Raw genomic sequence first — 24,816 nt, 5'->3', positions numbered from 1 at the left:
ACCGCGGTAAGAAGGGTAAATGTTAGCACGTGCCCGCACTGTGCATGCGGTAACGGCTCCGTCTCTCCTCCTCCTGTACCACCGCTCTCTCTCTCTTGGCTCGGCGAGGATTGCGTCTTCACCGCTGGGCGTCATAACTCAACTCAAGCCCCCCCCCCCCCCCCCCGTGTCCCCTTGCCTGCTAGGGGCCACGCAGAGCCGCGGTTCCTCGTCACGTCCACGGGCTGCTGGGGACGTGAGTCCAAGGAGGAGAGCCGAGGGAGGGAGGGGGGGTAGAGGAGGGGACAGCGTGGCCCGAGCATCGCCGCTAGTGGCTCGGCTCTCGGCTCGAGCGGCAGAGACAGGGAGGGAGGGAGCGAGCGGCAATGATCACAATGGCCAGCCCCGCATCATCCCAGCAGCAGCAGCAGCTCGAACTGGCCCTGGAGCTCGACCCTCCAGACTCCCGCAAGCGGCCCCTGGAGACGCCCACCGAGGCGGGCAGCACCAAGAGGAGCAACACGGGCGGTGCGGTGCTGTGGCTCGCACGCACACACACACCACAGACACACACACACAGACACGTTCACACAGACACCACCACACAGACACACAGACACCACCACACAGACAAACACACAGACACACAGATACCACCACACAGACACACAGACACGTTCAGACAGACACGTTCGCACAGACACGTTCAGACAGACACAGACACACACAGGCACACAGACACCACCACCACACAGACACACAGACACCACCACACAGACACAGACAAACACGTTCACACAGACACACACAGACACCACCACACAGACACACAGACACCACCACACAGACACACACACGGACACACAGACACCACCACACAGGCACACAGACACCACCACACAAACACACACAGACACACAGACACCACCACACAGACACACAGACACCACCACACAGACACACAGACACACACACAGACACCACCACACAGACACACACAGACACCACCACACAGGCACCACCACACAGACACACCACCACACAGACACGTTCACACAGACACACAGACACACCACCACACAGACACAGAGACACAGACACACAGACACCACCACACAGACACACAGACACCACCACATAGACACACACAGAGACACCACCACCACACACACACAGACACACACAGACACTACTACACAGACACACAGACACCACCACACAGACACACACACAGACACACAGACACCACCACACAGGCACACAGACACGCGCCACGCAGACACGTTGAGACAGACGCGGGGACGATAACGCGTAAACGAGGTGTCAATTAGACACGGACAGGCACATGACTGAGACAGATACATATTCAGACATACAGACATAGATACCATATAGAGACAGTATCATTCAGACACAAATAGACACATGCAGAGACGGACACACAAAGACATTCGGACAAACACAGACACGCACGCAGACACAGAGACACAGACACAGAGACACACGCACAGAGACACACGCACAGAGACACACGCACAGACACAGACACACCACAGACACAGAGACACACGCACAGACACAGAGACACACGCACAGACACAGAGACACACGCACAGACACAGAGACAGGCAAAGAGGCGTACAGTGAGACACGCGCAGACCGCGACACACACAGACAAATTCAGAGAGAGACATTGAGACACATTCAGAGAGAGACATTGTGACACATGGACACAGTCAGAGAGAGACACACAGACACATTCAAAGAGAGACACACAGACACGTCCAGAGAGAGACACAGAGACACATTCAGAGACACAGAGACACATAGACACGTCCAGAGGCATTCGGAATGACACAGAGACACGTACAAGACAAAGATCCCCCGTATAGCCTCAACATACTTTTAGGGCAAGTGCTGTTAGCGAGCACCTATGATACATCCAGTCACACGCACGCACCTACACGTAGAGACAGGGACACGGTCTCACACACACACAGACACACGAGATAGCATCACACACACACAGACACGTCCTATTGCAGCATGTGGCCGCTTGTGGCCACGGACGACGCAAATGTTGCGGTGTAATTTAATTATTTATAATTTCAAACAAAACTCCTCCAAGTGTATGTGGCGGTCGTCATCCCCGCTCGCCGTTGAATCGCCGATTGTGTTCCATCTGTTACACCACGAGGCGTGCTGCAGTGATCGTTAGCAATGCGTAACACACGCGCGCGCACGCACCCACACACAGACGTCTCATCACGGTGCCTCTTGGTTTCGGTGTTGCATTTTTTTTAATTCTATTCAACAATCATTCGCACAAACGTGCGCAAGCGCAATTTCGACGCGTGTCCCGGTTGAGGAATGCCCCGTGGCTGTATATCGCTGCGACGAACGCCACGCACATCGTATGATAACGGCAGCGAGCAGCAGCAGCAGCGGCAGTGTGTTCAGGAGTTGAATGCCAATGATGTTGAGCTGTGCGAGCCACGGTGGAAGGGATAGTTCGCCTACACATTCATAATAGTCTTTCACAGACCCGTCCACCCTCCCAACCCCAACTCAACCACCCTTGCACATTTAAACAACAACAAAACACATCAAGTTAGAGATGTTTTTAATTTACACAATACCCATAAGCCACACGGGGCTCATCTGGGAGATGGTCCGTAAGCATCGTATGACCTTATAATTCTGTCCGCGACGATGACCGCTAACCCCAAAGCTTTCTGTTGCTGCTGTTGCGTTACGCACACGCTCGCGATGCTACCGTGGGTGGCTCGGCTGGGCCCTTTGGAACGACGCACACGGGGGTTGGTAGAGAGAGCGAGAGAGCGAGCGAGGGTTTAGGTGCAGCGCAGTGCAGGAGGAGGAGGACGTGCCCGCGTTACGAAGTGAGCTGCCCGGCACGGCGCAACGGCGCGTGTCTGTGCGGCCCACGCGATCGGTCAGAGTCACCGGATTATAAGACGCACGGGTCTTATAATTCGACACGTGCCGTGCGTGTGTTTGTGTGGGGGGGAGCGGTGGTACAGCGGTTAGCGCTACGCTGCGCTATGACACCAGGCGATGACCCGAGTTCGATTCCCGCTCGCGGACAACAACAGCGGTGACGATTATCTGAACCAGTCCTGGGCCTCCCCTAGGTCGACTCAGCCTCAAATGAGTACCTGGTACGGTGTGTAAACATCGCCACTGGGGAGACAAAGGCGTCCGGGCGTGGTGTTGGCCACCCACCCCCTCGTGTGCCGTGCCGGCCTTGATAGGTGCTCGCTAACAGCACTTGCCCCATCAGTCTGTTAAAGGCTACACGGGGGATCTTTGTTTGACCAGATGTTCGTAATCTTATTGACCCTGAGCACAAGTTTTCTTACTTTCCGATTCGTCATATAATTCTGTCAATCCGGTAATATCCTGCGTGTGTGCAGTGTACGCAATTGTCTAGGTGTGTGTGTGTGCAGGAGAGTATATATACTCAAATGCATTGGGATGTGTGGAGCGTGTATACTAATGTGCATAGGAGTGTGTGTGTGTGGGATACGTATGCATACTGCTGGACATCTGTAAAAAATAGCTTTATAGCTCATCGGATTCCTCAAGCATAAATATCCTGATACTCATTCTAATAATATGTACACATACTAATGTGTGCATAGGTGTGTGTGGAGTGTAAATACTCAAGCGCATGAGATTGTGTTTGGGTCCTGCATGATACATACTCGTCCATTGCTGTGTATGTATGTGCGTGTCGTATGCATACTAATGTGCAGTGGATTGTGTGTGTGTGGAGTATGCATACTCTGGTGCAGAGATGTATGTATGTGTGTGGACTATGTATACTATAGTGGTGTGTGTATGAAGTATACACACTCGTGTGCATAGACGTGTGTGTGTGTGTATAGGCGTGTGGAGGACAATCAAGTGATTACCCGTGACAGCCTCAAGTCTCCACTGAATTTGTATAAAGCTCTGCGTTGGGATGTCTGGAGAGTCCTTGTTGAGGAAAAAGAGTTCCCGTGTGTGTGTGTGAGTAGCAAGTCAGGTGCCTGTGAGTAAACCCACACGCACGGACACAGGGATGCACTGGATACCAGCAACGCCACACTGACATCCTACACAGCGACCTGTTGTACTGCTTCCTACGAAGAGAAAAAAAACATGTTTTGCCTGGACGGTGTATGTCTCACACAGGCTCAATCCCTGCATGATCCACCAACCCTTTATCCGAGTCACAAGGCATGTGCCATCACACCCGATGTAGGTGTATTTGTGCATTATCTAGACCGGTCATGAGCCTCCTCCCCTAGATCGACTCAGCCTCCAATGGGCAATTGGTGCGGTGTGTCGTAAACATCGCCACTGGGGAGACAAAGGCGGCCGGGCGTGGTTGCTGGCCACTCACCCCCGCGTGTGCCGTGCCGGCCTTCATAGGTGCTACTCGCTAACAGGAGTTGCTCCTAAAGCCTCTTACGGCTATGAAGGAGATTGTTGTCTTTGTGTAGGCATCCGTGTATTGTGAGGAGTGATCGTGTGGTGGGTCGCGCAGTGAACTATGAACCCATTCGCACAAGTTCGATTCCCACCTATGGCCGACATCAGTGATGAATATCTAATCCAGTCCAGGGCCTCCCCTAAATCGACTCATCCTTAAACGAGTACCTGGCGCTGGGAAGACAAAGGCGGCCGGGCGTGGTGTTAGCCACTCACCCCTCATCTGCCCTGCGGGCCTTCATAGCTGCTCGCAAACAGCACTGGTCCCAGCGGTCTGTTGAAGGCGATATGGGGGATTTCTGTTTGTGTATAGTCATCTTTGTAAGTGTATGTGCGTGGACTATGCTTGTGGCCTATGAGTGCATGTGACAGCGGTCACTACGGGTAAAAATAGCAGGTACGTGTTTATAGGTTAACAATACACGTGTGTGTCTGTGTAGGTTAACATTACACGTGTGTGTGTGTGTAGGTTCACAATGCACGTGTGTGTCTGTGTGTAGGTTCACAATACACGTGTGTCTGTGTGTAGGGTCACATTACACGTGTGTGTGTGTGTAGGGTCACATTACTCGTGTGTGTGTGTAGGGTCACATTACACGTGTGTCTGTGTGTAGGTTCACAATACACGTGTGTGTCTGTGTGTAGGGTCACATTACACGTGTGTCTGTGTGTAGGGTCACATTACTCGTGTGTGTGTGTAGGGTCACATTACACGTGTGTCTGTGTGTAGGGTCACATTACACGTGTGTGTGTGTAGGGTCACATTACACGTGTGTCTGTGTGTAGGGTCACATTACACGTGTGGCTGTGTGTAGGTTCACATTACACGTGTGTGTGTGTGTGTAGGGTCACAATACACGTGTGTCTGTGTGTAGGTTCACATTACACGTGTGTGTTTGTGTGTAGGTTCACAATACACGTGTGTGTCTGTGTGTAGGTTCACATTACACGTGTGTGTGTGTGTGTGTAGGTTAACATTACACGTGTGTGTTTGTGTGTAGGTTCACAATACACGTGTGTGTCTGTGTGTAGGATCACAATGCACGTGTGTGTCTGTGTGTAGGATCACAATGCACGTGTGTGTCTGTTTGTAGGTTCACATTACACGTGTGTGTGTGTGTAGATTCACATTACACGTGTGTGTAGGTTCACATTACACGTGTGTATCTGTGTGTAGGGTCACAATACACGTGTGTGTGTGTGTAGGTTCACAATACACGTGTGTGTGTAGGTTCACATTGCACGTGTGTGTGTGTGTAGGTTCACATTACACGTGTGTGTGTGTAGGTTCACAATACACGTGTGTGTGTGTTTGTGTAGGTTCACATTGCACGTGTGTGTCTGTGTGTAGGTTCACAATACACGTGTGTGTCTGTGTGTAGGTTCACAATACACGTGTGTGTGTGTGTAGGTTCACATTACACGTGTGTGTGTGTAGGTTCACAATACACGTGTGTGTGTGTGTAGGTTCACATTACACGTGTGTGTGTGTAGGTTCACAATGCACGTGTGTGTCTGTGTGTAGGTTCACATTACACGTGTGTGTCTGTGTGTAGGTTCACAATACACGTGTGTCTGTGTGTGTGTAGGTTTACATTACACGTGTGTGTGTGTAGGTTAACAATACACGTGTGTGTCTGTGTGTAGGGTCACATTACACGTGTGTGTCTGTGTGTAGGGTCACATTACACGTGTGTGTGTGTAGGGTCACATTACACGTGTGTGTGTGTGTAGGGTCACATTACACGTGTGTGTGTGTAGGGTCACAATGCACGTGTGTGTCTGTGTGTAGGTTCACATTACACGTGTGTGTGTGTGTAGGTTTACATTACACGTGTGTGTAGGTTCACAATATACGTGTGTGTGTGTGTAGGTTTACATTACACGTGTGTGTGTGTAAGTTCACAATATACGTGTGTGTGTGTAGGTTTACATTACACGTGTGTTTGTGTGTAGGTTCACAATATACGTGTGTGTCTGTGTGTAGGTTTACATTACATGTGTGTGTGTGTACATGTACCGTAGAGCGGTGAAGGGGGGTGAAAATGTTAACGGACACCCGAGCATAACGTATTTGATCATTTAAAAAGCATTGTTTTAGTATTGGTAATTAAGAAAAAATTGACCGTCGCAGTGATAAATGGATGGTAGAAGCAGTGAATGCGTGGAAAGGAATGCATCCATCCAGCAGTGGATGGATAATGCCTGCTGCTGATGATGATGATGAAAATGTCAATGTATAGTGAATCTTTTTTCGTCTTCAAGGACATTCAAATGACCACTGGTAGCAGCCTCTGTCCCATTCGTATTGCCTTTAGTGGGCAACTTCACATGAGGTGACTTACTTGATCCACAAATAATGCGATTCATACTTTTTATTTATGTTTAGCGGGGGGCTACATCAATTTAGCACAGTGTAGGCTGAGCTTACCTAATGAGTGAAACCAATCAACTTACCAGGCCAATATTTTTTGATGGTTCAATTATTCAAATGTAGATTTTAAAAAAGTGTCCGGTAATGACCATATAGAGACCCAACTATATTCGTACCAAATTGTCGTCTCTCTTTCCCTTCTGAAAAAAAGTGCAGTCCCGATTGCCTGTCCGTACATAATAAATATAGTAACGGGCAGCAGGTTTTGCATTAATTCATATGCACTCACTCCTGCCATGAAGTTACAGAAAGCACGAATGCCATTTTTTGATTCATCAGCGTAAAAGACCTCCCGATACGAACCTAGATTACAGTTTAATTAGTAAGTATAGATTGTGCTCTCCAAAACTGTTAGTTTTCCGTAATATTCGGGATACGGTAGCAAAGACTCAACTATATCTGTGCTAAATGTCAGTTTCTAACTCCGCAGGAGCATTATTATTAGGCTGTACGGTACATGCGTGTCACACAGTATCTCACGACCGACCACATTAATTAGCCGTGGGTTGAATTTCCTGCTCACCCTGGCATAACGTAGTACGATTGGTACCATTGCTCCCAATCGTGAGCGTTCAAGTTTAAATGGTGGTCAATGTCAAATCAAGTCATCATCTCTCCGGCTTGGGTAAAATAAGTATCATCTCTCGAGGAGCGCTTCGTGAGAAGCCACCAGGTAGTCGTTACACCGACAGACAGATCCCCGCCATAGTAACGTGGATGTATGTCCTGTATGTTGAACTTATTTCGCACCGTATGTAGCCAACCGTGCTACTCGGTGGTGCGGGGGAAGGACAACAGACACACTCCGATCTACCAATGGGGATAAAGACGAACTTTTCTTTTTAAAGTTGACAATCGCTTTGCAAACACCAATTTTACATTTCACATCTCGCCAAAGCTATGTCCTACATTGCCCTTTGGAATGTCGCCTGCAAATTGATGGGCTTGCACACGTTTTACACTTTTAACAGTTTGCTTTGCCTGTTAAAGACTCCTACTTGCAAATGACAAAAGTAAGCGTATGTAAACAAGAAAATAAATACTTTATATTTCTTACTGTAAAGTATTTTAAACAGTGTCACGGGCCACATTTGCCCCTACACCCCCCCCCCCGTGTTATTTCAGTCGGCAGCTACGCCGACGTGATCCCTGCGGGGTGCACGCGGGGCAGCAGCGGGGGGGGGGGGCGGGGCGGGGGGCGAACGGCCGCTCTCCTCCGCAGCTGCCGCACCGCCGCCGTCTCGCTGAGTGACGAGTGGGTGGGTGGGCGTGGTCAGTGGGTGGGTGGGCGTGGTCAGTGGGTGGGTGTGGTTAGTGGGTGGGCGTGGTCAGTGGGTGGGTGAGCGTAATCAGTGGGTGGGTGTGGTCAGTGGGTGGGTGGGCGTGGCCTGTGGGTGGGCGTGGTCGGTGGGTGGGTGGGCGTGGTCCGTGGATGAGTGGGCGTGGTCAGCGGGTGGGCGTGACCAGTGGGCGGGTGGGCGTGGCCAGTGGGTGGGTGAGCGTGGTCAGTGGGTGGGCGTGGCCAGTGGGTGGGCGGATGTGACGTAGGAGGTGGGCGCCATTATTGAGCCACAAAGATGCGTTTCCGCCAGTATCTTCGCTCACCTCTAGAACTGCTTTAGAACTGATTTTGTGTGTTTGTGGCTTTGTGTGCGTGTGCTATTTTGTGTGGGTATTGTTTTGTGTGTGTGTGTTGTTTTGTGTGTGTTGTCTTGTGTGTGTGTATTGTTTTGTGTGTGTGTTGTTTTGTGTGTGTTTGTGTTTACTTTGTTGTTCCCCCCCCTGCACCGTAACTTCGATTTGCACGGTTGGCTGCGTAGGTACGGCGCAAAAGAAGTTCAACATACCTACAGCAGTCCGGCTGGCCTGCTCATGGGCGTTATTTCTCTCAGGAGGGGTCATTTTGCGTTTGGTCATTCCAGTAGTACTTCATGTAATTTGGAAGTAATTTACATATATATGAATCTTAAACAACCACTGCAATTCAAACGGCGCGATTCTCTTTGGGAAATTCTCTGCGGCGTCCGTTTGTCCATGGAAGACCATCGCTTTTTTCAGCTTTCACTTTTTGGAGAGGAATTAAATGAATAGGAAACATTTCCCTGCGATGACTGAAAAGGCCGAACCTGGGCGCCTCAAACTGTGGCCGTCTGGAACGCTCTTCCTTTCGATATTAGGAATGTCACTGGGAGCTATTATGCGCCTTTAAATCATCTAGATTGACACACTAATTTCTTTAGAACTGCTTTTTGTTGTGTTTAGTTGTCTTTCCCCCTGCCGCACCTCCAATTCGCATGGTTGGCTACGTACAGTGCGAAATGAATTCAACGTGCACACATACAAACAAATGCCTTTTGAGGGAGTTGACTGCAGTGGCCACAAGGTGACATCTCCTCAGCTGGGATATTCACCGAACTATGATACAGAGAGGTGACGTTATGAAGCAATACAATTCCTCACGGACCCTTAAGCAATTGTGTTTATCGTGGACAATGAAGTGATGAAAACACAACTTAACAATGGTGAAAGATTTCCCCCCAACTGATTTTTCCCCACCGGTGTTTCTGAAGCTTAGCAAACTTTTTTTGATAAAGTCAACCATCCAATTGGCAGCATTGCCAAGATCAGCTCTTCTTATTCCTAACATCTCGATAACCATTTAATCGGCTATGGGGAGCGAAACTCATACAAGATAAATTAAAAGCAGACACCCAGCAATGTGCACGGTGACCTGGGGGACACTGCCCTGCAGGTGATCACTCCAACTATCGACTCAAACATATCTGAGCACAATTCCATATATCCACAAATTCTACAAATCCCCCCACTTGGCTCTGACAGGAGGCGTGTTCTGGTGTGTAGGTCGCACGTGCGCATCTTGACGCAGTGGTCAAAACACATCACCACGGACATTTTCCCCTATTGTTGACATAATGCAGCCGTCGCCACAGTTTCATACGTTTGATGGCAACGGACGTCCGAGTGTGAATTGGCTTTTTTGTTGCTGTCATTGTTGTGTATGATGTATGGGAGTGTGTGTCTGTGTGTGAACATCTGTACCTGAGGTCATATTTTGTTGGAGGAAATAAGAGGGAGAATACGTTTGACGGGACAAGTAGTGAGTAATTTCAGGGGCCAATGTGTCAATGTACGAACGTTGAACTTATTTCGCACTGCACGTGTTCATCGGATTTACGGGGGGCAGGAGGGAAGGGCAACAAACTAAACACAAAAAAACTGTTCTAAAGAAAGCAGTTTTCAATCTAGATTTAAAAGTTCACAGCTCCAATGGCTTCCTAATAAAGGAAGGAAGAGCGTTCCAGACGGGCACAGAACCGCATCTGAAAGCACGTGATGCAGTGCCCATCTTTGTTCGACGGCCAGCCCAAAGCCGCTGCTGCTGCGAGGATGAGCGGAGTTCGCGTGATGATGTTTTATGCTCCTTGACGAGATCAACCAAGGTATTGTGGTTCATTTGTGACGCGCTTTGCGTGTGTCATGAGTGCGACCTTTATAACAACGTATTCCTTCGGCAACCGGAAGCCAATGCAGCTCGACGAGCACTGGATGGAGAGTGGTCGGATCTTGCAGGCCTACGACTGTGGAATTCCCACGAGAGTGGTCATGCTGCCAATCCGACCCCAGAAAAATGATGATGACAACGACGACGAGAATGACGTTTATTTACAATGATGATGATTTTTAAAAATGATGAATGTGAATGTTTATTATGGCGGTGATTATGATATTGAGTATCTCTGATGATGATCATAATGATGTAGAGTTATAATATATTCGTTCAGAAATTGTATGGAATTGTATTGAGTGACGAGAAGGGGTATTCGTCTTGCACTGCTTGGGGGAGGGATTACAGACTTAGAGTGCTTTGGTTTTAGGCTTTAGGCAGTTTGTCTATACTTTTGGGTGGATTACTTCAATGCTGCTGTGATAGCCTTGTGAGAGTGTCTGCTGTGTGCACATACTTTATCTGAAAAAAATCCATGTGTCTGAGATTTGTTTAAGATAAGACTTAAACTCAAGCCACCAAAGTACGAAGCGTAATTGATTTTCCACAATTGATGTATGCGCCTCTGTAAAATTCGGCACTTCGTGACACCGCCAAACACCGCATTAGATTTCACAAGTGTTTTATTTTTAGCTTTCAATTTTAAAACAAGATGACATACATTGCCAATAGCTCACGGACAATGCGGGGTAGTTGAGGGACTCTTATTTGTCACATTATTTGGTGCAAAGTGTTAACAGTGGCAAGCCTGACAAGACCGCTCAGCTATCCAGCCAACCTTGCACCACAGCGAGTGCCGCATGTACTGAACACTGCTACGTGAGACCTTTTTCCCACAGCTATAAATAGTGGCACCCTTTTATAAAGTTCCGTGACAGTAGCACCGCATTGCTTATTCATTCCGATGCTTTGAACAGAGTTTAGTATTAAGAGGCCGGGAAGAAGGAGTTCACATAATTATACAAGTGTAAGAAATTTTTAAATATCCATCATGTGTCTCTGCCCATTGTGTTTGTCCACACATAATTTCCTTATCTCTGTGATTGATGGCATTAGGTTACTATGCATGTATCCACGATTAATTTACACTATTGCATGAACGTGATTTTACTTTACATATTATGCATGGTTATCAGAATCTGAATATACCCAACTCCAGCATTATTAGACATTGCAAGATGATGTAACATAAATGTATTACGGATATCAGTCCACAAAAAGAAAGTTAACGAGGATCATTAGAGAAATGCAAAATAGATGTATTGAACATGTAATGGTGGTAAACAAGAGACTGGATGTGAATGTTTTGTTTGGGGAAATGAGAGGGAGTGCAGTAGAAGCCAGGGGGAGAGAGTGAATCAAGTCACTAAAAGAGATTCGAGCAATTGGATAACACTGTGAGGAGCAACTACAAATGCAAAGTCCTTGAGTAAATACCATGGGCAGAGCTAAATGGAAGGGCTGGCCAGAGCTAATTGCCGACGTCTTTGGGAAAGGACTCGGCACGCACAGAGAGATGTGGCGATGGGTCCGCGGGGGGGGGGGGGGGCGAGAGAGTGAAAGAGGTGCTGGCGTTGTGTGCACATTTTCTCAATTGTTCATTGACATTTCAGATGGCGCTCACCAACAAAAATATTTCCCGCGGATTTTTTTTAAATCTCATAATAATAACGATGATGACATTTATTATGCGCCAGTTTTTGCAGACAAGTCAACGACTCAGAGGCGCGGAGTCAAGCCCCAGGACTGCTCGAAAGGCCTGACACGGACATATAGAGCGAGGCCTTGAGATGTTCCTTGAAAGTCAGAGGTGGATTCGATGTGAGGGGATGTGCAAAGGGATCACAGAGTTTTACACCGAGGGGCGACAGCAGAGAACCGACGGGAGGCTGTGATAGTTCGAGACCTTCGGTGTCCGAAGCAGATCAACGGCGAATCGGAACATATGCCCAGGAAATATTCATGAAACAGCCACGCACAGAGGAGCATAGCATCGTTTAAATATGTGCAACTAAATGATAAAAAAAACCCATTGAGTCGCTTACGAACTGACACTGATCTGGATAATTTATATCAGTCAGCAAGGCACGCATGGACGTGAAGTCAAGCGGCGGCCGTGTTGTTGCTCACGTCAAGGAATTCCCATACTTGTCAACTCCATACGGTTTACCCCGTATTCTTGTAGAGTGAAATTGAGTTTTCAGGTCCATACGGCGTACAGCCGTTTCAATACGGACAAAAAACATAATGGTTGTCTATTTGTTTGTGTTCCTCCCTTGTGATGGGACTTTGGAGGATAAACGTTGAGATTTCTAAGGGCACGTGTCGACCAATACGGTTTGAATTAGTCTGTAATAAGGTAGGGCACTGATTAGGGATTGACCGGTTTGAGTTCCAGTCGGGTAAGAAATCGTGATGAACTCGTTCTTTATTTTTCATTTCCGCACGTACAACCTGCAGCGCGAAGAAACTTCTGGCAATCACCCCGCTCTGGCGCCCCGAACGTCCCCTAACCGTGCTCCTTATCAGCCTCGTCTCCACCCTTCTCGAACCTTCTCCGTCCCTCCACCAATGCCCTTCGTCTCCTCCAATCAACATCTCCCTCATTTACGATTCACTTTTCCCAAGTTTTTACAAACTAATCTCGCCGCCAATCGGAGTTGAGTGTTTCGCCACCCTCCGATGAGATCGTTGTCACGTCAGTTCTCCTTGTGACAGATCACCAATTGGAATCGAGCACCACATTTCGGTATTCTTCTTTCGTACGGCCGATGGAGATGCACAGCAACGACTGCACTTTGACATTCAGGTGGTAAAGCCACAGATGACTGTGTCAGGAGCAGCGGAATGTTATCGCCGTGATGTCTCCTTCGTATCTGTGGATCGGTCATTGCGTCGTTATACGTTGTACGGTCTGTTCTGGATGACCACAGAAGCACATTACTACCGGATATTTTTTTAATTTTCACTTCATGCATCGGGTATCTGCATCTGCCATGGTTTGTGCGGATGCGTTTTCGGGTGGACCGTGAGCTTTGTGGAAGATCAAACCCAGGGGATCTTCTGCAGCTTTCACAACAAGGTGTTTGTTTGCGAGTTCCTTTGAACTCCACTCAGCTCCCCAAACTTCATCGGGGTTGAACTTGCATTGCTTATGTCAGTGCTGTGTGTTTAGTCAGTTTTGCTGTTGTATGGTGCGGAGGCCTGCACATTGCTCCAAGCCGATTTGGACCGGCTGCAGTCCTTCCACACGCGATGCCACAGACGCAGTCTCGTCGTCCGATGGTTCGACATCATCAGAAATGTCACCGCTGCACCTGCGACCGATCTCAGGTGCAGCAGTGACGGCTGTCACTCTGTGGACCCCGTCCCCCCCCGTCTTGATGCGCGAACTCCACCAGCAAAATAGCCCTCTCACTTCGGTTTGCCGGTTGACGTTCGGAGTGAGGCCTGCGACCCTCACATCACCGCAGACGCCGGTGTACGGCAGCCGAGAGCGGCTCCTGCGAACGCGACTCACGCATTTGGCACCAACGGCCCTTTGCTGACAGTGCGCGAGGAACGCATTTAACTTCTGTCAACTCACACGCCGTGAGACTCGCCGACGATTCGTTTATTATTTATTTGCTTCCGAAGGGGTCTTCTCTCGGCGTCCCTTGCAGTTGTAGTATAGTTCTCAACATCACCTGGATTTGTGTTTTTACGAGGAAATACAGAACTCAAAAATCATCGTTAGCGTCATTGTGGAGAATATTAATAACAAATTGATAAAAGGGGATACCCGTCTCTCCAAGTAAAAAAAATGTTAGGAATTTCTTCTACAACCCAACAGTGGCATGGTCTTGAGGGAATGATTTTCCACGTCTGCTCATTGCAATATGTTTTAAATTAAATAGAGCTTGTTTGTCAAAAAAAACTAAACAAATTAGTCAGTGACATGAGACTAAACGTAACTAAAGTTTTTTTAAATTTTACCAGGTAAGGCCCACTGAACTATACAGCTCTTCTTCAGAAGCGACCTGGCCACAAATGATTGCTAAACAAAAGTGGCTTATTACGTGGAAATTTACAGCAGCCAAATACTCTAAACGCGCGTTCATTCTAAATGCGGAGGGAAAAACGGAGGACCCGGAGAAAAATCCACGTGACCACGGGGAGAGAGACACGCAAACTCCAAATATACAGCAGTAGGCGTCAGGGTCGAGATCGAACCCACGACCTCCTGTATACCAGGCGAGGTAGTTAACATCTCGCCACCCAATAATTATTCACCACATATTTCACCAGCAATAAAGTTGTGTTACTCTTCAGTTCCTCAATATTGTTCAACTGGGTTTGAAGTGATCGCGGTGTGCTTCCAGGCCACGTGGGTTTAAACGCATTTTTTGTCCTGGTGCTGGCAGAAGAGAGGTCATCAGCCACAAGCAAGTTGAGGTGCAGATGGGAGCCCTCCTCTAGAGGCCCTGCATCAGCATCTTAGTCTGAAAATAATTACAAATATGAGCCGAGATTAGCGCCTCTATGTAAGATGATTCATCTAATCTATCACCTGTCCCATGCCCCCCTTGCATTATCTGTGGAATAGCGGTGCTGAGACACAGACAGTGGGAAGAGTTCCATATCGGCCACAAGCTATAAGTGTCTTTGGGAGTCACGGAAAATAGGAATCAGGGATTAAGCAAACTAATGATACTTCACATCGGTAATCCGTGATAGAGCAGTCAACCACGGAGGGTGCGTAAATGTACGATAGTCCCCCCGATTGTCTAGAGCCGTGGTGCCCAACACTTCTGGCCCCAGAGGCCACCGTGAACCCTCAACGTACGTATGGTTAGTTGGAAAATTTCGGCACAGTAGGGGGTACAGCTGGTGCATCTGCCAGTCATCGCAGTCAACGCATGGCACCTGCTGGGTCTGTCCCGTGACCTCCTGTCAGCGAGCCATCGACACTTCGCGTGGCCTCAAAGTGCACCTGGCCTGGCACATGCGCCATGGTGACGTCACCGTCACTTAGTGGCGAATGGCGGGGTATTGGTATGTATGTTTAACTTCTTTCGCACCTTACGTAGCCAACCATGCTAAATGGAGGTGCGGGGGAATGACAACAAACTAAATACAAAAATCATTTCTAAAAAAAAACGAGTTTTAAATCTAGATTATTTAAAAGTTCATAGCTCCCAGTGGCTTCTTAATATCGGGAGGAGCGTTCCAGACGGCCGCAGAAGCGCATGTGAAAGCACGCGATGCGGTGACCGCCGTTTTTGTTCGATGGCCAGCCAAACGCCCCATTCTTCGAGGATGAACGGAGTTGGCGTGATGATCATAGCTGTCAACCCACACGGTTTACTCGTATTCTTGTACAGGGAAATTGAGTTTTCAGGTCCATACGGCGTGTACAGCCGTTGCAATACGGGCAAAAACATGTTTTTGTCTATTTGTTTGTGTTTCTCCCTCGTGATGGGACTTTGAAGGATGAACGTTGAGATTTATGAGGGCACGGGGTGACCAATAAGGTCTGAATTTGTCTGTAATAAGGTAGGCACTGGTAAGGGGTTGACAGGTATGGTGATGGTGGTTTATACTCCTTGACGAGATCAGCCGAGGTATTGGTGGTTCATTTGTGGCGAGCACTTTGTGTGTGTAATGAGTGCGACCTCACAATGTGTTCGTTCGGCAACTGGAAGCCGATGCAGCTCGTCGAGCACTGGACCCACGTGGTCGGATCTCGCGGTACCCGTCGACTATTAATACATCGCGGACCCACAATGCAGCAGTACAGAAACACTATAAACGTTCTTTAGAAACACCGTGCAAAAATGTAAATGACCGATATATATATTTTTAAAAATACCCCATTAGCTTGATTTTTATTGACTCACATTAATGAGATGGATGCTGCTGCTCGTTTTTTCAGTGACCAGTATAAAAAAACATGAGATATACTGTCGTGCTTTCTGAAATAAAATAAAAATTGTATCTTCAACAGTGCCACGGATTACTTCCATTCGGACCACCCAGCTGAGGTGTCCACGGCCCCACAGGTGGTTGAACCGCTTCGACCGGCGGTGGTTCTTTAATTCTAGATTGGTTCTTTAATTGTTCTCATTCTAGAGCACACCGAACCAAGCACTCGCAGTGGGCTCCGCTGGATGGGTCGGTGGGTTGGTGGGTGGGTGGGTTGGTGGGTGGGTGGATGGATGGGTCGGTCGGTGGGTGTGTGGGTGGGTGGGTGTCGTTGCGCTGTCGCCCGAGACGCAATTCGCGATCGCGTACTTCTATGGATGCGATCGAGAAGGAGGAATTCGGGTGGCGCTGCCTCAATCCGCGTGTCGGCGCGTGGTTTGTGTTCGTGCCTCGTCGGGGAGCGGCAGTGCAACGGTCAGCGCTACCAACTCCGGCTGCCCGAGTTCGATCCCGGCTCACGGCCACCGACACCAGTAACGATTTATCGGCATCGCTCCTGGGTCTCCCCTAGGTCTACTCAGCCTCAAATGGGTACCTGGTGCGGTGTGTAGTTAACATCGCCACTGAGGAGACAACGGCGGCCGGGCGTGGTGCTGGCCACCCACCCCCTCGTGTGCCGTGCTGGCCTTCAATGGTGCTACTCGTTCGCAGCACTTGCCCCAACAATTTGCTAATGCTGTACGGGGGATCTTTGTCGTGTCTGTGTGTGTATCTATCTCTGTGTGTATACGTGTCTGTGTGTGTGTCTATCTGTGTGTCAGTGTATCTATGTGTATACGTGTCTGTGTGTATACGTGTCTATGTATACGTGTCTGTGTATACGTGTCTGTGTGTGTATACGTGTCTGTGTGTATACGTGTCTGTGTGTGTATACGTGTCTGTGTGTCTACATGTCTGTGTGTCTACGTGTCTGTGTGTATACGTGTCTGTGTGTATACGTGTCTGTGTGTATACGTGTCTGTGTGTATACGTGTCTGTGTGTATACGTGTCTGCGTCTCGGTGTTTGTGTCTCGGTGTTACTGCGTCCGCGTGTCGGTACATGCGGGACGAGGGAGTTGAGGGCCCAGCGCTGACGGCCGCTGTCTTTGGCGACCTCGAGGCGGGCCGATTAACGCACCGATCCATGGACGTTGGATTATGGACGCTCGCTGCATGTCCATCGACGGGCGCGTGCGCAGGGATCGATCTCGCCCACGTACGGCATGGGGTCGCGTCTCCACCCTCCGGTTTGCAGTCGCAGCCACGAGACATGGGGAAATAATCACGGGAATTGAATCAAAATCGTGAACCCCCCCCCCCTGAATGTGCGACAATCCATTAGAAAAAGGCGGGGAGTGAATTGTTTCACCCTAACGAATGATTCTGTTTTTTTACTTATTCAGTCGGCATTGAAGAAGAGAGATTGGGAAGTAATACGTGTGAACACGAGCTGCATGGGGCAGTGAGGGGTGGGGGGCTGCCTTTAGGAATACTGCCCTGTCCCAAATTTGATCACGAATAGCAACTTTACCAATGTGTACCCGATGAACAATGTGCTCAATCAGCGCGTGTTATTTCCACAGATGGTTCGCACAATGAACTTAGATAAAAATCCAACAGCAATCCGCTTCGATCCCACCCACTCTCGGCAAAGCGAGATCGAGTCGAACTTTCTCCAGTGGACGAATGGGCCTCCCTGGATTAGCGTGCGTTTTTTAATTTTCCCAGTGCCCCCTTTCTCAACGCCAGGATGTGTCGTCGTTACGATGCACCCCAGGCGCCCACGTGTGCATTGAACATCGTCTCCACCTTCCTGTTGCTCTCGAAACAAGACGCTGCAGATATCACCATGTACATCTTCAAAAGCCAAGGTGTAATAGTGTAGTCAGTCCACTGCCTTCGTGAACTGCAGCCAACACACACGTCCCCTGCACTCTGCCCCTATGGCGAGATGTTAACTCCCTCGCCTGGTACGCAGAAGGACGTGGGTTTGATCCCGACACCTCAACGCCAATATGTCGTCGTTACGATGCCATTATTGCGCCACTGCTCGAGGTTTCCAGGTTGATTTGAGTGCTCTTGACGAGCTGCCATCGCTGAAATTCTCCGTTCAAAAGATTCGGACAGCAACGCAACAAGGGAGATGTTAACTCCCTCGCCTGGTATGCAGGAGGTCGCGCCTTCGATTCCGACCCTGACGACGCCTAGCTGATTATTTGGAGTTTGCATGTCTCTCTCTCTCTCACCCCCGTGGTTGCGTGTAAATGTCCACACGATAAGCCATCATTTGTGGCCGGGTCGCTTCTGAAAAAAGCTATATATAGGTTAGTGGGCCTTACCTGGTGAATTAAAAAGTGTAGTTTAGTTTAGTCTCGTCACTGACTATAATTTCAGTTGAACACGTAAGCTTCCACCACCAAATATTATCACTCATCGAGGTGAGATCGCGTAAATATTAATGTGTCGTTAAACCCGCTACCACCCGACACAGCCAAGGAGTAAGGGTTGTCACGTAAACAGAACATGCCAATTCGTTACTAGTACAGCACACCGGTGTGTTGGAGAGTAAATCCACAACATTTACAAGTGCCGACCATTGCTCTGAAGCGGGGCACGTGACGACGTACAGTCTCCTCGTGGGGAAAAGAGGTCACTTGAACGGATCTCAGAACGGGTTCTGTGATATCCGCATCGGCGGACGGCCATTTTCCATCACGGGGATGGCCACTGCTCTGGAGTTGAGGAAATGCTTAAGGATAATTCACGTTGTCGAAAATCATCATGGTGTATTCCGTGAGCCGTGATTACGTGACAGTAAAGTTCCGCCGCTCAAACCAGCAGGTTTCAAAATACACTGATACCATTATTCTCTAGAGAAATGCTGTTCACATCATGCAGAATTACAATGAGCGTTGGCATAAAGCTAATTCCTTTGCGATTTTACCAGAAATATCGCTCATTTGTACCGTCAAACCATTATCTGTTCCAAATGATACAATACATCCATTCTTCTCCTTCACGTCTGGTGCCGACATTCACTTGCTTATTCAGTATCGGGCACTTGATGATAATGTGGCCAGCAGTGGACAGACCATGACTCTTGATGATGATGTGGCCTGTTCTGTAGCCCCTGTCTGTGGGATGGGTTACTAAACCATCTACCATGCCATCCTTGCGTTCCTTTTTCTCTCTTTTAATGTTCATTGCGAGTGGCCACGTAACAAGAAATTACAATTTTTGTTTCATCGGCCATTGTCTATCCACTGCTGGATTAATCCCCAGTCTGTCAACATCGCTCATTGCCCTTCGATGCCACGATCCATCCGCCTCTGCTCTTGGCGGTCGTCCTTTCGGGGTCATTCCCTCCATTGGCTCTCATTCCACCATCAGTCTCAGCCATTCCCATCACCTGCTCTGGCGATCAATTCTACCCATGCCGATCCACCTACCGTGACATTCAACAACACGCTGTCTCCGATTGTTGTTTTTGATCCGTGCGTTCCACTTGCTGCGTCAGTATCATTTCAAACACACACACACACATATATATCAACGCCTTTCAATTTTGTTTCATGTTCTCTGTCACTGTCAATGTTTCTGAGCCTTCTGTTCCAGCGACTCTAATTCACTATTGACTTTCTTTCTTTAGCCAAATTGGAATGTCGCTCTTTCCATGATCAAACTCGGTCTTGTTGCAAACGAAGAAAGGATTAAGCGTTTCAGATTTTATGACAATTTAATTGTAAGAGCCAATATAAATGAACGACATGTATGTTTGAATAACTTAATATATAAGCCTGCAAAGTTAGGCCTAATTTTAGTTGCTTCCAGTATTTGAGCAAAACAATATTCATTCTTGATTTGAAGCTTTCGTCACTGCAGGAATCCATACTCTTTGGTTCTTTCGGTAAAGTCACGTAGGTAGAAAAAGAAAACAAAAAAATAATATATCACGACGTTTCGATGGCAACACAAGCGGTATATTCACGTAAATAACTTCACAGTAGGCTTTTACGATCAATATTCATTCATAATTTGGGTAACATCTCGCAGGTAGATTTGTTGTTTTTACTACACCCCTCCACCACCCGACAGAACCAATTGTCAACATGTTGCTTGTTTTACAACGCTCCGGCAGTGTGAGCTGAACAACCGAATCACTTTGATTGGCTCTGTCTGGTGGTGGAAGCTTCAAGGTACCAGGGGATTGACATCGTCCACGCACGATCTAAACCAACATAAACTAATCGTGTACAGCAAGCCTGGTAAGAAAACACATGCCATGTTGGAAGGATACAACTGGAACAGAGCAGAATATGTACATGTAGGAAGATTACTGGAGGCAGCTCAAGATGCAAATAATTTACTGAAGGGTTGTGTGTTCACACAGGATAACTTGTTGTGTACAAGTTTTGTTTGAATTCATTGCTGTGCTGGCATTTATATTTATATTCAAGTCTGCTGGTTATCAGGTATTCAAGGTTTTTTTTCATTTAAATGTTTCTTCGAGTTGTTCACGGCATTTGAGAAGAAGAAGGCTGCGTAGAGGCGCTTAATTGAGTGCCTGACGACGATGCATCTCTAGAAAACGTTCAAAACATGCTCCACAATGCATGCAAATCAGTCGAGCATGTAAAAAAATTTTGATTTTATGCGAGTGTATCAGAGGCTAACGACGCATTCAGAATGACGACATCCAACAAAACGGAAACGTTAAAAATAGAATGCATAAAAAATGAGTAGAGATTAAATTAATATATTTCTTGCATTAAATCAACTCCTGCCTTTGAGATTCCTCCTCAAAGACACTGCTGGTGTCACCAGCAACCGCATCAGGACATCAACAACAGGCCAATGCGCGCACCTCCTTCATGAATGGAAAATGACAGACGCGAGCCAGGGGAGTGCGATTGTGGCCATGCAAACCAAGCTATGGACCGTAGGGTAGACACAAAGAACTACAGAGAGAGCCATAGAGATACATAGAGATGCATAGAGACGCATAGAGATAGAGACCCATTGAGACTCATGAATTTACAAATAGACTCATAGATATACAGAGACTCATAGAGATACATAGTCATATATATACAGAGACCCATGAGATACATAGAGTCATATATAAAATACAGAGACCCATAGAGATACATAGATACTGATAGATATACAGAGACCCACAGAGATACATATAGACTCAGAGATATACAGAGACCCATAGAGATGCATATAGGCTTATATAAATACATCAAAGACAAGCCACAGTGCGATTGTGGCTATGCAACCCAAACTATGGACCACGTAGTCTGTGATCCTTCAACTGAGAACAGCGAAACGAACTCTCTCCTGAAGCCCTCTCGTGGCTTGCAGACCTCCACATTTGCATTCAGCACCTGAACATGTTGCTGCCATACGCAATAATACAATGGTGAAGTTAATTGAACTACAGCGGTGTCAATTTCTACAGAATGTTGTTACATTCCAGAGTGCACGCTAAAGTAACCCGTATTGTTTCCTCTGCAATATCCGTAATGTCGTCTTTATAGCCTGGAGTGATACGAATTGCTCGAATAAGTATTTACAAAAAAATTATAGCATTGTATTTTTACACTTAACTCCAGTGGGGATGGGAGCATGACCTAGGGCATTTGTGTGACCGAGGTTTTTATTTGGTGTCAAACATTTCAGTTAAATATTTCAATATATTTAAAGGTCTCCCAGCCCATTAATCTCCACCCTTCTCCCTCCACTGACCACGGCGAAGCACCGCGTCATACGCAGCACGTCTAAAACAGGCCGCTCATCGTGCCCAGATCCAGCGCCGTCCTGGCGGAGCGGCGCTTCTCCGTAGCTGCATCGATCATCTACCGCTCTCTCTCGCTGCACACACGCGCAGCAGCAGCAGTCAAGCACCAACCAGCGTCAAGCAGCAGCTCAATGCTCTCACCCGTTCAGTGTCTCACCTGGTTCAGGCTCTCACCTGGTTTAGACTCTCACCTGGTTCAGGATCTCACCTGGTTCAGGATCTCACCTGGTTCAGTCTCTCACCTGGTTCAGGATCTCACCTGGTTCAGTCTCTCACCTGTTCAGTCTCTCACTTGGTTCAGCATGTCAACTGGTTCAGGCTCTCACCTGGTTCAGGCTCTCACCTGTTTCAGGCTCTCACCTGGTTCAGGCTCTCACCTGGTTCAGGCTCTCACCTGGTTCAGGATCTCACCTAGTTCAGGCTCTCACCTGGTTCAGTCTCTCACCTGGTTCAGACTCTCACCTGGTTCAGTGTCTCACCTGGTTCAGGATCTCACCTGGTTCAGACTCTCACCTGGTTCAAGATCTTACCTAGTTCAGACTCTCACCTGGATCAGGCTCTCATCTGGTTCAGGATCTCACATGGTTCAGACTCTCACCTGGTTCAGTGTCTCACCTGGTTCAGGAACTCACCTGGTTCAGACCCTCACCTGGTTCAGACTCTCGCCTGGTTCAGACTCTCACCCGTCCAGGCTCTCAACTATCCAGAATCTCAACATTTCTAGGATTTACCTGTTCGGGCTCTGACCTGTACACGTTGGCATACGAGGAACTTTGAGCTCTGTTTTCACGCCTCTGAGTTCTCGATCGAACGCTGAGTTTTATTTGCAAAGTACGGGTGTGTTATAAATCATGTTTATTATCATCATTATCATCCATAAGAAGCAACAACCATTTCGAGTGTGTCTAAATGTTGGGTGTTGGATGTCTTGATATTTGCTATACGTGAAGACATCTCTCCAGGTGTGTATTTAGTGAACCGAAGCAGTTGTGGGCAATATTGTATCCCTCGATTTACGAGGGGGATGCGTTCTTGAAAAAAAACGTAAAACGAAATTACGTAAACCGGAAAAGGCTTTTGCCATTATTTTAATACTAAACTTTGCAATGTGTTTCGGACAGTCATTTCAACTCTACTCCTAGCCTAAACATATCCACCTGTTGTCACTTTTCACGATACACAAATTCTAATAAAGAACATACACATTATGGCGATTGAATGATAATAATGAAACATTTTTAACAAAAAATAATGAACCTCTTCAGGGAATTTAACCAAAAGATCCACCGCATGTTGGATCAAACGGAAAGGCGACGTGGAGGCACTGCAGGGTCAACGTGTGACGCTGCCATTGACGGTTGATGACGTAGCCGCCCCCCAACTGTGTGGCTTCTCATTTGATGATCTCGTGGCGCGTGAATTTTCGTTTCGCGCGGAAATTCGATTTCGTAAATCGAAAAGTGTGTCCGTAATTTGTCAATTGCGTTAGCGCTTCATTTCGTAAAGCAAACGTTCACAAGTGATAGTGACCCACGGGGGGGGGGGGGTCAAATGAAGTGACGTCATCTTGACATGCAAAGCATGCTGGGATTCCTGTTGGCATTCCGTTTGAAGCCTTTTTTTTACCTGAATGCTTGTTTTTTCATGGTGTAAATTAAACTTATTTCGCACCGTACGCAGCCAACCGTGCTAATCCGGGGGTGCTAAATTGCCTCGAGCTCCAGAAAGTGGCTGACGTTATCACACAGTGCTGGCGAGGGGGAAACGCTCTATCCCATAGACAGATAAGGTGGAGTCCACAGTTTTGCTGTACCGCCTTCTCGTGACAAGCCATGGTATTTACTTTCGCATGAGAAGGGAGTTCCACAACATGTGTGCGATCCACCAATCCTCGCTGTCTCCACAGTGCTGGCTTGCAGGCGTGCGCCACCACCGCCCGGCTATAATAGTCGTGTGCATCTGCTTTAATGTTAAACAAAACTATGCAATAATGTCCGACAATAGCAATATATGTAAATGTATTATTGTATGTTGGACTTCTTTCGTACCATACATAGCCGATCGTGCTAATCGGAGGTGCGGGGGGAAGGACAAAATAAACACGAAAAGCAGTTATAAAGAAATTAGTTTTTAATCTCGATGATTTAAAATGCATAGCTCCAGTGGCTTCGTAATATTGAATAAGCGTTCCAGACGGCCTCAGACGCGCATCTCAAAGTGCGCGACGCAGTGGCCATCTTTGTGCGATGTCCAAGCCGTGATGTGTGCAGACGCTTTTTTGTTTTTTAGTTTGAACAAATGTCATGGGAACGCAGTGCAGTTCGCGCTCCGTAATGTGAGCAGGTTGTAGATGACGCGTTCGTGATGATGCGATGATGAGCACTAGTTGAGACCGAGAGGCATGAAGCGAGCGGGTGGCATGGTGATGGGCATATTTTTTTACGTGACGAGTAATACTTATTATACTACTACGACTCATAATCAAGGGAACACTAACACAAATCTTCACCTTCCCTGTCCAGCATTCGAACGGTGACTTGGGAGCAGCAATCTGTTTGATATATCTCGCACAATTCGGGTTTCACGTGATTGCGGGATCAGTTGTTGATTAACACGTGATGCGCCGGTGATTA

At 47.8% G+C, this 24,816-nt stretch overlaps 1 protein-coding gene across 1 annotated transcript in view; it reads left to right on the top strand.

The window, feature by feature from the left end:
• Nucleotides 1–263: 263 nt before the first annotated feature.
• Nucleotides 264–24,816, top strand: part of NOVA1 (NOVA alternative splicing regulator 1) — a 38,307-nt gene continuing 13,754 nt past the window's right edge. The window contains exon 1 of the mRNA XM_078868000.1: nt 264–507. Within this exon, the coding sequence (XP_078724126.1) occupies nt 366–507 (142 nt within the window). The 5' untranslated portion in view covers nt 264–365. The remainder of the gene's footprint in view (nt 508–24,816) is intronic.

The sequence above is a fragment of the Lampetra fluviatilis genome, chromosome 25 (genome assembly GCF_964198595.1).
Source record: "Lampetra fluviatilis chromosome 25, kcLamFluv1.1, whole genome shotgun sequence".
Lineage (NCBI taxonomy): Eukaryota > Metazoa > Chordata > Hyperoartia > Petromyzontiformes > Petromyzontidae > Lampetra > Lampetra fluviatilis.
The sequence above is the reverse complement of the archived record's forward strand: the minus strand, read 5'-3'. Positions and strand labels throughout refer to the sequence as shown.